We start from the raw sequence: 12,500 nt of genomic DNA, 5'->3' as shown, positions 1-12,500 counted from the left end.
TTATTCCGCTTCCATCCCCGAGTCATTTACCATTAATTGTCATGGTTACGATGAAAAATGTTGCTGGTGCAATTTAACCACCCTGCAAGTTAGAATTTTAAGGAATTGACGTAACAAAACCTTATATATCTAACCTCCTATCCAGTAATTCACCTAATGAAATGCGCGCCCAATTTTGTAACTTTTTTTTTTCCACATCTGAAAAATCTTTTTCAGGGAAATCAATTTAATACATGGAGGCTCCAGCGCATTAGTTAAGCTTACTTTTATCCAAAAACACCTCAGTTGTGCCAACCGATACTGCTAAACACTAAGCCTGTTTAACTTCAGTCTTCATGGATAGGTCTCTATTTCCTCTATAGGCCGTCAATTTGCTTATTGCTAAAAGCTGCGTAAACATTTTTTGTTACAGATTCTGCGCATCAACACCAAATATAATGTTCTGTACATTCACGGTGAGTGCCCAGGCAAGAAAGGAGGATTCATAGTGATAGGCGATGCCTGGAAGAAACATGAACATCCCCCACCATTCCCAACTTATTTTCCAGATCCTGACAATCCCCTCCCGGAGGATTTGTTTGCAGATGATGTACAGCGGTTTGAAGAGACTATTTACTTCAGTAAGGACAAGCAGAGTGAATCGGGCTAGAAGAACGTATGCAACTCTCGGACTCCCAAGTCTGATTGTCTGGTATCTATCGGCTGAGTGAAACGTCACATCGGGCACTCATGAACCTCAACAAAGTGCAAGAATTTGGGAAGTTGCGGCAAGAAATAAAAAAGGAAAGAATAAGAGAGAGGGCTTCGCTACTTACAGCCCAAGCGTCGGTTGTTCAAGAGGTGAATAACGCTATCCACCGCTATTCGCACTAACAAAACCAATTGAGTTATCCGGTGGATAATGATTTACTCAGTGGATAGCACTACCCACCCTTCGAACAACTGGGACCAGGAGTCTAAAATATGCAAACGAGATGTGCAGATTTAAGGACAACCACACAGCAAGAAAGCATTTCAGCAGAGAAGTTTCAAGAATGGGCTTGAATTTTCACGACTCGAGCAGATAACAGAGATGGAATTCAGAATTATCATCATAAATATTAGAAACACAGCATCCGAATTTCTTTTAAGTTCGTACCTAGGTCCGTGTTTTACCAAAACTGATACAACTTCAAATCTAAAGGGATTTATTTATCAATACAAACTGGGCAAAATTGCAAAAGATTTGAGTGCTCTTGAACAAGATACTAAAATATGAGCTTTCAATATTATTACTAGCCGAGATGCGAAACAACTCAGTTACAGGAGACTTGGCCATGCATACTGCTAGGATGCAAAGGTAAAGGTAAAGTCACTTTATTTTACGTCGGTAGTTCCTTCAGCTTCGAGGCTGGTATCCTCCCGCTGTCAGTGCTCCGTTTTACGGGTATTTAAAGCTATAGCCACACGGATCAGAAGAAATTAAGTCGAAACAGAGAACTTCTTGGTCCGAAAGCTGCGCACTACCCAACTGAGCTCCAGAGGTCGAAAGGTTATGCGCAATAAATCATTGCTGTAGAGAATGCCTGCAAGTTTGATGGCCTGGCTGACCACGACTTTGGTTTAGCTCAGTGGCAGAGCCCCCTAACTAGTAATTCAAGCTGAAAGTAATTGGAAGATCGCAGGATCAACTCCTGTCCAAGAGCACTTGAGTTTTTGTCGATTATCGTGGCACATTACTGATAAAATAAAATTAATATCCTCATTTAGTTACTAAGCCAGCCAGCCAGCCAGCTTCTCTGCTCAAAACCTTTACCAAAAATCACTGTTGGCCTCAAACACTTTCTGGAGATGGTTTTTAGGTTTAGTAAACCGAATAAATGTTGGTGTTGTGTCATGCATTGATTAAAGTTACATGATGACCCTTGACTTTAATTTGGCAATTACTGACAATTTGGCTTGCCTGCAGACTCAAACTTAGATACACTGGGCCAGGTTTACTAACTTTTGATGAGATATAATCAGTATGATACTTCCATGAGAGATTATTATCTATCAGAATTCCTAGATATTTCACCAATTTCACTAACGTTTTTTGTTCTAGTGGTACACTTTTTTTTTTAAATCGTTATTATAAATTTCCAATTGAATTGTGCAGTCTGGTTTGTGTTGGTAAGGATGGAATTATAACAAAGTTAGATTTACTAGTGTTAAGAAAAAGTTTGTTTGTATCCAACCAATCACTCACTTTATGAGTTCCTCATTAACAACTGTTTCAAGATCCTTAAGATCTTTGTTTGAATATACTGAGCAAGTTAGTATCATCAGGAAATAGGTAAAAATCAAAGATCTGGGAGCATGGGTAAATATCGTTAACATAAAGCCTCGACCGCCAGGATAAATATTCTAAAATAAACGACGAGATGATCAGTCCTTTTCCTATATGTAAGAGGACCAGACACGGTTCTTACAATGTGAATGTGGTTGTGAAAAGGCAAGGTACACCCAACGTCAATTTTCGGAAAATATCTGTTCGGAAGACGATTTGAGATCTAGAATTTTCGGAACATTTGTTGTAAAATTTCTTGCTTGCCTGCCTGTCCTAGGATTTTCAAACATCTAAAAAATGGTATAATTGCCCATGTTTTAACAGATTTTTACCCTAAAAAGGTCACCTAGAATTTCCGGGAGCCTTTTTTCTGCCTGAAATTTTCGAAAAGATAAGTTTTGATCCCTATAATTTTCAGATCACTAGACTTTCAGCTAGGAGATCCGAACAGATGAAAAATTTTTAGGGGATAAAAATATGCCTATATCTACCGTTTAAATACTAAAATACGTTTAACAACTGTATTTTTCAGTGGTTTTGAACAATATTCTCGTTGGGTGCCCCGGAGTAAAAGTGAAAATAGCTCGCTTCCGGTTGCCGTCCACGTCTTAAAAACGCGCGGCTTAAGGACCCACTGACGTATTTTTGGGGGTGCGTTGCTAAGGATGTAATGGTTAAGTAATTTGAGAGAATTTGGCATTATTTTGGTCAGTTTTCAACTTTTGTAAACCCAATGACCGCCGGAAATTTAGCTTTTTCTCAAACCGGAAGTCAGTTTGTTTACGCATGCGCCGTTGATCTGAGAACGAGCGCGAGGAAGGGAGAGGAAAAACCTTCGATGGAAACAACTTTTCCACAAGTTTGAAGTTAAAGGAGAATACAAAAAAATTGAAAGTCACAACAAGGGAGCATCGCACGTCACCAAATTGGTGAATAAGTTGCGAGAAGACAGAGCATTAACCACAATTTTCAACTCTGTAATTGACAGAAACGTTTTCACGTGGGTTTTGAATTGACCAGATCTCAACGTAACGAAGTGGCCAAATGATGGAGGGGACTAAGAGTCTCTAATCGAGCTTGTGGAACGATCTCTGGCCGAGATCAAACAAGGAGTTTCGGAGGGAAGCACAGTTGTAAGACAGGTCAATACAAGCGCCCGTAAAATACAGCTTTGAGGACATCTCCCAGTGCCGAAGAAATCAGGAAAGCAATTCGCAGCGTAGCAGTTAAACCATTAGGTTTGCGCAATCCTTCTTGCTCACTTCGTCGGCTTTATGATATCTTGATTAAGCCAGTCGAGCATCACATTAAAGGACAAGCTGTTGATCATCCCTGAGCTGTTTCTCTAATGTTTGCCATTCTCCGCGCTGGTAGATGGAACAGGACTGTTCCTCTCACAAAAGTACAGCATCCAGATTTGTACTTCCTTGAACAACTTGGCTATCATCACCGAACATCCCAAAGCAGCACCCGTGGGTGGCGCCCTCGTTGTCGGTAAGAATGGACGCGTCTGTAGAATGGGTAAAGTAAATTCACCCATGCAATCTCCCTGGAGCCCGGGAGGAGGCCAAGGTAGCCTCCTACCTCCATACCACAGCCTTAATGGGAAACCATGCCACAAAATCCCGATTTATAAACCATTTGGTGAGAGCGAGCGTAATTCATATCGCAGCCCACGAGATTCGGGCCGAGGCGAGATCTTTCTTGCGCCAAACCCTGACGTCACTCGAGTTAATCGCCTCCCATCAGAGGAAGAGTATATGCTGACCTGCTCTGACATTGCCGAGTCAAGCCTGCGAGCAAGTTTGGTTGTTCTCAGTTGCTGCCAAAGTGCCAGAGGAGATATCCGGGCTGAAGGAGCGGTTGGGATAGTCCGCTCATTCTTGGGGGCCGGGATAGGTCAGTAGTTGTGACGCTGTGGGCTATTAGGGAGTTTAAGAAACCACGACGGCTACGGGGACGAAAACGTCACTTCAAAATATACGTTTGAGCTATTCTAAGTATTTCGGGATTATTCAATCTTGTTTGTACTATACAATATGTGCGAAGTGTCCTACAACTGGATTGGTACGGACGGATTTGAAGTAAAGAGAAAAGGAAAGGAAAGGAACTTTATTTTAAGTGTCTAGTAGATTTATTGCTGGAGCACTAATTGGGGACACTGTAGAGCGAGTTTCAATTGAGTGTCGTAAAACCAAAACCAAAGTAATTACTTTGGCCAATCAAAAAGGAAGGAGACAATCCAGTAAACCAATCAAAACTCTAAAGTAATTACATGTAGCCGACACAAAGCGCGGGAAAATGTGCACGCGCGAGCCACGATTGGTTTTGGTTTCACTTCTGATTGGTTGGAAAACTCAGCGAGAGAAATTTGAACCAATCACTGAGTGAAGTAATCATAAACCAAAGTAATTATCTAATTACTTTCGACACTCAATTGAAAACCGCTCTAAAGTGAAATTAACAATCAACACAACAAGTCAAATGTTGGTTTTTGAGGAGAGAGACTGAAAGATTCACTGTAGTTTGTCCACGCTGTCGTCAAAACCTCAAATTTGGTCATTTCACGTAGTAGTTTTGACGAGTACGGGAGACAAATGTTCAAAAATGCGTGCCGCACGTGCAGCACGATCATTTTGTTTCTTTTAACCAATGATATTAATTCTTTTTGGCGTCGTCGTAGCCGTTGTCGTTTCTTAGAACTCCCTATCGACGACGGTGCAACGATGTCTTTCATGGAACTGTTTTACAATTACCTCTACCAAAAAACCTGTCCGTATGCAAGGCATTACAGCAGTGCATGCTGCTTATGCAAGGGAATGAACAATTAAAGGACATTTGCAACTGGGCTCCCTTTCAAGTCATTGGAGAAGATGTGATTTTCACAGATGAAGACATCAAACTAATCAGAGAAAGAGCATTTAAGTTTTAAAACTGTTAGAGATTACTATCAGTTCTTACTCTTGCACACCTTAATAACTGACACCAGGAATAGCCCAATCAAAGAAGGTTACGCGCACAAAATGCCTACAGTTGCAAATGATTAAAACACAAAATCAGCTTGAAAAATAATTCTATTTTATTGATGCTTTTGTCTTGATGCTTTAAATCTGGAAGGTTTCTTTCCAGCGTCGGATGTGCTCATCTGAACAAAAACAACAAAGTAAAATGGTGTCAATGCAGAATGGATTGGAAACAGAAAGTACAGATTGACAACTGTTCCTGTGTCAAGGTCCCTTCTCCACAACCGCGAATCTACTTTCCTGACCCTATGAAATCTTCCACAAGGTTTCGAATGCACTTTATGAGCCTGGTTCAAGTGATGTTTGTAAATTGAATGTGATATGTTCATGGCAATAGGCCATGTCCGAGTTCAAGATCAAGCACTCAAGATCCCATTAATCCTCAAAAAAACCCATTCGGACAAGTCTGTAATGTAAAGTTTCCCTTTTAATCACTCGCTGAAAAACTATGTCCTCATTAATGTTGGTTTACATGCCACAAACCAGACTACACAAATTCTCTCAACCAAACCAATCAATGCTTTGATTGTATAAAGCGAACTAGCAATCCAAGAGGACAGTAATGTTGTTTTAACAACCACTGGTTCATCAGAAAAACGTACATGTACTGTACCTGAGAGGCACTAGAATTCTGCTGTTCTTGATGAGCAAGAGGCTTTTCAACAATGGTTCCGGTAAACGCCTGCGTACAGAAGATTTAATGTCAGTTCAACATCCTGGCATATGGTACTACCAAGACAAATACAATAATAGGTGACTATTTAAAAAGAGCTTGGGATTTGAATCAGTGTTTGCCAATAAATGGAAAAAACGTAGAATGCATTAAAGAACGAAAAGGCAACAACTGAGAGCAAGGAGATAAAGCTAAGCTAATTTCTATCCTAAGAAAACTCTGATGTACCTACTTCATGATACAAGTATTACTCAGTGCATGGAAATGGCAGAATTAAGTTAACTATGTAACAAATCACCATGCAATACACCCTTTTCCCCTTGAGAAGGAATTGGTTGCTTAGTTTTCAGAAAACAAGTATCTGCTTTGAACTGTAAGCTCTCAGAATAAGCATGGAATAATTAAGTTCTCATCACTAAACCAAGCAACCAAAAAATAAACCTTATCACCAAGAATGGTTGAAGTGCCCCTGTGATCAAAAAAATTACTTCCTTTTTTTTCACAGTAGTCACAGGGGCACTTTAAGGGTGACTTCACTTCAGCTTTATTGCAGTTTGTTACTTTCCTTTCAGTAAGTTATTTTCTCATGTTAGGAAAGAATGCTATTAGTTCTTAAACGGATGCGATGGTATTTGTTGTGTGAGTTACTTTGGAAGTGCACACGACTATTTAACAATTACTGTATCCTGCGAAATCGCGCCAAATATCGCTTGATACTTTGGCGACGAGGCCGTAAGCCGAGTGGGCTAAAATCAGGCGATATTCCGCAAGATTGACCAGGATAATTGTTTTATTATTTAACACATTGATGACAAAGCACAATGTTTTACATTTATTATAAAAAAAGCTGGAAAAACTACTATTTTTCTCCGCGACACACAAGATTACGTATAATCGCAGGATATACGTTGAGTACGCACAACGAATATTGAGCGTGCTATGACCAGATTTGTCACAATGTGATGAATAATAAGATCAGATATATGTGCAATAATTTATAAGGTGTTTCTCGCAGTTTCAAGGTCACTTGACAGCATCTGTCCCTACTTTTTCTGTACATTCCCCTTTGTTTGTGCTTTAGTTACAATATACATTTTAAACACACTGCAAGGGAGAGTAGCTTCCTTATTGTTTAGATTTCCAGACACATTATACCTCATTTGAGAGCTTTACGGCCTGGCCAAACGCTCGCAACATTTCAAAGCAACATTGTTGCATGATGTTGCAGCATATGTTGAACGGACTGGCCAAACGCACGCAGCATTTCCAATGCAACATGTCAATGTTTACGTGCCCCTGGGCCCTGGCACGCAACAAGTGGACCAAGTGCGCATGCCCTAGTGCAACAGTGTTGCGAGAACGTGGCCAAACAAGTACAACATCGTGCAACGACCAAAATGTTGCACGAAAAATTTGACCTTTTTCAAATTTAATCCAACATGTTGCAACATATCAAAGATGTTGTGCCCAACAATGTTGCAAGATGTTGGATTGAAATGTTGCGAGCCTTTGGCCAGGCCATTAGGTCAGTTGACGATGATTTGTTCTTGTTTCACTGCAGAATGATTTGGGAACAATGTTCCTTTCAGTGTATCCAACCGGTCTTTTTCTTATAGCTATCATTATTACTTTTTTGAGCCAACAAAACCTTAATGAGGAAGCCTAATGTTACAAGCTATTAGAAGCATCCATGCAGTGTTTTCGTAGTAAATGCTTTAAATGGCTTTTCTTTTCTTTTTGTGTGGCAAATCAAGTGATAATTCAAAGCAATATTATTGCCCACTCAAACAACTTTGATCATTATTTTTGACTTGATTAAACATACTTTGGCTGCACAATAATAATTATTATAATCTAGAAAAAAGGGATTCCGTCAATCATAAGCTCACTTTGAATCCTTTTTCTAAGGAAAGTATTAGAGCCTTACCTTCGGAAAGTTAAATTCCTCCTTTTCTTTCTCTGACTCCTTCGTGGTGATCACAGCTTGTCGTGTTGAAGGCACTTTGTCCCAGTTTTGTTGCTCTTTCTCTTCGATACAAGGTTTCTTTAGAATAGATTTCAACTCCTGTTTAGGAGTAAACTGGGAATAAATATCGGCTGGGGTAATGACTGCCTCTTCACCGGAAATTCCTTCCTGATTCTGGAACAGTAAAACACAACATGTTCAATCGGACATGCGTATGATGAAGCCAATACTTGCATACATGTACCTTTATGGCTTAAGACTACAAATCGATTCCTTCACAGCTTGACTCAACCGAGAAGAAAGTGTCCACGAGTGTTATTGCAGTGTTTTGGAAAGAAAGAAAAAAGGAAGAAAGAAACAGAAACCACTAACCACCCTTCCTTGTGTTTAATTAGGGACTCACTGCAAAGGGCATGCTCAACAAGATCTTTTCTATTTATTTAATGGCTTGCAAGCATATACCGTAGTTATTCGGTTATAAGGCGCACTCGGTTATAAGACGCACCCCAAACTTTGCAATTTAATCAAGCTAAGTTCTCAAACTGAAAATTACGCGAAAATACTCGGTTATAAGACGCACCCGAAAATTGAGAGTTATCAAAAGGATGTGATGAATTTGAGAACAATTATCCTTACACAATTGGCATGCGAACTCTTTTTGGTAACGTAAACAAAATGAAAAAGTCACACGTTTAATGATATACGCAAAAACAAAAGCTAAAAGTTGACACCTGAAAATCATAACATACAACGCATACACTTTTATTTGAACCTTCCGACGTAATAAATAGTCAGAGTTCAGACTTCAGACTTCAAGCGAAAGCGAACGGCGATAAACTCCCACCGAAAGTCATATTCAAAGGTGTTCGACAGCTGAATATCAACACGCCACCAAGGATGCAACCTTCAGTGCACAAGAAAGGCTGGATGAATGAAGAAGGTATGTTTTATCTCCACACTGTTTTTTCAGAGAAGAAACTTTTCATGCGAGCGACAAACACGATTCTCGGAATTCAAGGTTCAACCGATTGTGTTGTTTTCATGGGTATCACGTTACTGAGCACGTGCTATTAATTTCCGTTTGTTTACTTTTCTCTTGACGTCGTTTAGTGTTCTAAAGGTCTCTAAAAGCGCTATTCTTTTTTTAAATTGACAACTAGTGTCCTTTTCTTGTGTTGTTTAAACTGCAAGTTCTTCTCAAACTGTGATCTTAAGATTTTATTGCGCGAAAATACTTGGCTATAAGACGCACCCCAATTTTAGCACTAACTCGCCACCCAAAGACAGATTTTTCTTGAAAAAACCGTGCGCCTTATAACCGAATAACTACGGTACATGTACATGTACATATACATGGTCCATGTAAGACCTTGAAGCACAGCACCACAGCAAGATGTAATTTGCTGCGAGACAATTTTTGATTAGGGAGGAGAACCTCGAGAAAAACCTTCAGGTCAGGCTGAAATACATGTACATGTACAGTATAGACTGAAACGCTATCTTAAATTTTCGAAAATTTAAGGTAGCTCTGAATTGGCTCCCAAGAATTTTTTTTAACTTTGCAGATAGTCCTATCTCAAATTGCTAATTACTATTTTACAATAAAAAATGGGGGTCACCGAGTTCATTTTTAAGGTATAAGCGAGTAAACACGAAATATAGGGTGTTTTTGGAGAGCTTTCATGTTGCCATAGTAACCTATTACGTCAAAATTGTGAGCGCATTTCGTTAAGCAATAATTGGTGTTTGATGTGGTACCATAACATTGCTGTTACGTGATACAGTATAGTAGTTATAACCTATCTAATAACAAGGTCTCTAAAAGTGGTGAAACTGGTTCCAGCCACCTTAAACGGTTTCACCTTTTACTTTTCAGGGATTAAGCATGTTGTTGAATGGGAACTTATAGAGTGGATACAATCACTGCTGACTCCCTTTTTCAACAAAAGATTAAACTCCATATTGGTGTAATTCTAGAGTCGGCCAATTAAAGGAAATAACCGACAAATAGTAACCCTTAACTGCAAAAAAATAAAAACAAAAATACAAGTACTTAGGTCCAGAAAACCATCTCACTCTCCCCCCTTTCCCTAACAAAACCTTGTGAAACTCCTGGATTGAAGGATTAACTTGGGTTTTTCTTCCAAAAAGTACATTAATTTTACTGTAATCTAAGCCTCGTTAAAAATATTGCTAACCTCAAGGGGGATTGATTTACACAATGAACTGAACTTGACAGTGATAGTTGTGACATCATCATCATCGCCATTGTCATCGTTTTCATCACCACTACTGTCATCATCAGAATCATCACCGTTCTTCTCATTGACTTTTTTGCTAACACAATCTTTCCACTTGATTCTTTTTGATGAACTCTTCTTGTCTTTGTCTGTTGATGGCTGCTCCCATCTAACATCATTGTCAAAAGGTGTACTTTTTTCATTTTCATCAAAATCATCTAACTGATCAAGCTCTGCATTTGCAGTTTCCTTCTTTTCCAGTTCATCTAGCCTCGCAAGCAAAGACAAAACTTCACCAGAAGGGGGCGTAGTCATTTTCCCCTTCACTGTTTTCTTCTTCCCAAGCTGTTTCAGTCCTTCCACCTTTTTGCAGCCTCCAAACCTTTCAGCTTTTGGATGAGCCTTTCGAACACCTCTATCTGCAAGACAATAACAAAAAAATCAAGCAAAGATGCTTCTAAATGTAAGAAAACAAAAATCAAACAGTTGCTTATCAGTCCCTTAAAGGAGACATTTTAATGTTGCTTTTCCCTACTTTAGCTCTTGCAAGATCACAATTATAAGACGTGTAATAATAATAATTATGATCATGTCTTCACTTTGAGTAATCATTATAAAAGAATCCTGTATTTTAAGCCCAACTGTCTTTGACTTGAAACAAAAAGATAATGATTCACAAACCTTGAGACATGGAAGTTACAAAAAGGTAAGCTAAAGTTGTTTTCATACTTAACAGCCTTTCTTCATCTTGCTGTGAGAGGTTTTCCTTGATTTCTTTAATGTCTGATTTTTCCTGATGATGAAAATAACAATAGAAGTTTTAAAGCTATAAATTATGGATCATGTTCAAGCTTCCGCATATTCAATGGCACCATGTTATGCTGCATAATTTTCAGAAACAAGAGCTCATCATGATTGCTCAGTGTAAGCATGGAATTACAATAATTTTCTCATCATCAAATTATGCAGCAAACCATACAGCATTTCAAGATCTTAAGCAAACAAGAGTCATTCTTGTTGAAGGCCATATTACAGTACCACTGATTCACATAGTCTGGACACCCCTAAACTTGTCTACACCCAACCCCAAATTCATTCCACTTACACAATCAAAGTGCCACTGTGGTTACTCGTGGATATGAAAGTTACCACAATCGTTTAACCCTTTGACTCCAAAACTGGCTTTAACCGGCCATACTTAGTATTTTACTCTGTTTAACCCCAGATGATTTTACTAGGTCAATGGGGAACCCCTGGGAGTCAACAGGTTAAAATTGGCAGGCTGAAGTTTTCTTTATGCATTAGTCAGTGTGATATAACAGCACAGGGGACTCTCATACGCAACTAGATACCCAAAATAATGCATGTACATGAGGTGATCCCCTTTGCTGGAATTCAACCCTGTAAAATGAGGCTACTACATGTATTTCTCCAATAAGCATAAAATTACTCTTTAAAGTGCCCCTAACCCCAAAATATTTTTATCACTAAAATGAATCGTTGCATCCATTTGTGGACATTTTTCCTTTTTCTAACAAATTCTGCCATTTTATAGGCTTCGAAAGTTGCGAAAATCCAAGCATCTTTTGTTCATGACCGAGTCAGAAGGGGAGTGGGTCTATTCCTGATTTGACGTCACAATCTACTTTGCATGCATTTTTGTGTGGCTTACACGAAGTGTGAAAGCCACACTATGCTGTCGACCGCGGAATTTGTTTGTCCGCGTGTCACGTGGCTTACTGCAAGGTTAGGCTCCAGTTTCCGCTCTCCTTTGGTTCGGGCGAAGTACATGCAAGTTGGAAAGTAGCCATTTATTTTGTCAGTACGAGGAATCGTTGAGCTAAAGTTTCATTTTTCCGTTCTGTTAAGGTTAAGTCTTTTTTGTTTGTGTGATAGTTGTGTCCTGTGCCTTGTGAAAACCTAGAGTTTTTGTCATAGACCTTTAATTTCCATTTTTTGACACCGAATCCGTTTACATACAGAAGTAACTTTTTATAAGACATGAGGTTTGGAAATAGAATTCAAATAAAAATATTTCTCTTTCAGTTTGTAAGTCGCTTTAATACTACATTCACTATCAAGCGCGCTGCGAGTCAACAATTTAAAAAGTGATTTCAGAGAGGAAGGGGTAGAGAGAGAGAGAAAAAAAGAGTTATTTACCAGCAGAGATGTATCCAGGTTTTCAAATTTGGGGGTCCTCTGGACCCCTTTTTGAAAAATTTGGGGGTCCATTTCAAAATTTTGGGGGTCCAGCTAATTAATATTCAAGAATTAATATGCGATCTATTGC

The 12,500-nt window shown here is 39.1% G+C and overlaps 2 protein-coding genes and 1 pseudogene across 4 annotated transcripts in view; 2 read left to right on the top strand and 1 right to left on the bottom strand.

Annotated features, from left to right (window-relative positions):
* The window catches only part of LOC137992550 (large ribosomal subunit protein uL3-like), a 12,217-nt gene extending 10,303 nt beyond the window's left edge, over positions 1 to 1,914 (top strand). The window contains exon 7 of the mRNA XM_068837931.1: positions 413 to 1,914. Within this exon, the coding sequence (XP_068694032.1) occupies positions 413 to 649 (237 nt within the window). The 3' untranslated portion in view covers positions 650 to 1,914. The remainder of the gene's footprint in view (positions 1 to 412) is intronic.
* A 488-nt stretch (positions 1,915 to 2,402) lies between these two features.
* LOC138011013 (tetratricopeptide repeat protein 28-like) lies at positions 2,403 to 5,375 on the top strand (annotated as a pseudogene).
* The window catches only part of LOC137992534 (unconventional prefoldin RPB5 interactor-like), an 18,544-nt gene continuing 11,413 nt past the window's right edge, over positions 5,370 to 12,500 (bottom strand). For 2 of the 3 annotated variants that reach the window (XM_068837904.1, XM_068837921.1), the window contains exons 6-10: positions 10,940 to 11,003; positions 10,169 to 10,629; positions 7,932 to 8,144; positions 5,945 to 6,013; positions 5,370 to 5,453 (exon numbers count right to left, since the gene is read on the bottom strand). In XM_068837904.1, coding sequence (XP_068694005.1) covers positions 5,388 to 5,453; positions 5,945 to 6,013; positions 7,932 to 8,144; positions 10,169 to 10,629; positions 10,940 to 11,003 — 873 coding nt within the window. In that variant the 3' untranslated portion in view covers positions 5,370 to 5,387. The remainder of the gene's footprint in view (positions 5,454 to 5,944; positions 6,014 to 7,931; positions 8,145 to 10,168; positions 10,630 to 10,939; positions 11,004 to 12,500) is intronic. The other variant, XM_068837912.1, reaches the window with a different exon arrangement.

Source organism: Montipora foliosa, chromosome 1 (genome assembly GCF_036669935.1).
Source record: "Montipora foliosa isolate CH-2021 chromosome 1, ASM3666993v2, whole genome shotgun sequence".
NCBI classification, from domain to species: Eukaryota; Metazoa; Cnidaria; class Anthozoa; order Scleractinia; family Acroporidae; genus Montipora; species Montipora foliosa.
The sequence above is the reverse complement of the archived record's forward strand: the minus strand, read 5'-3'. Positions and strand labels throughout refer to the sequence as shown.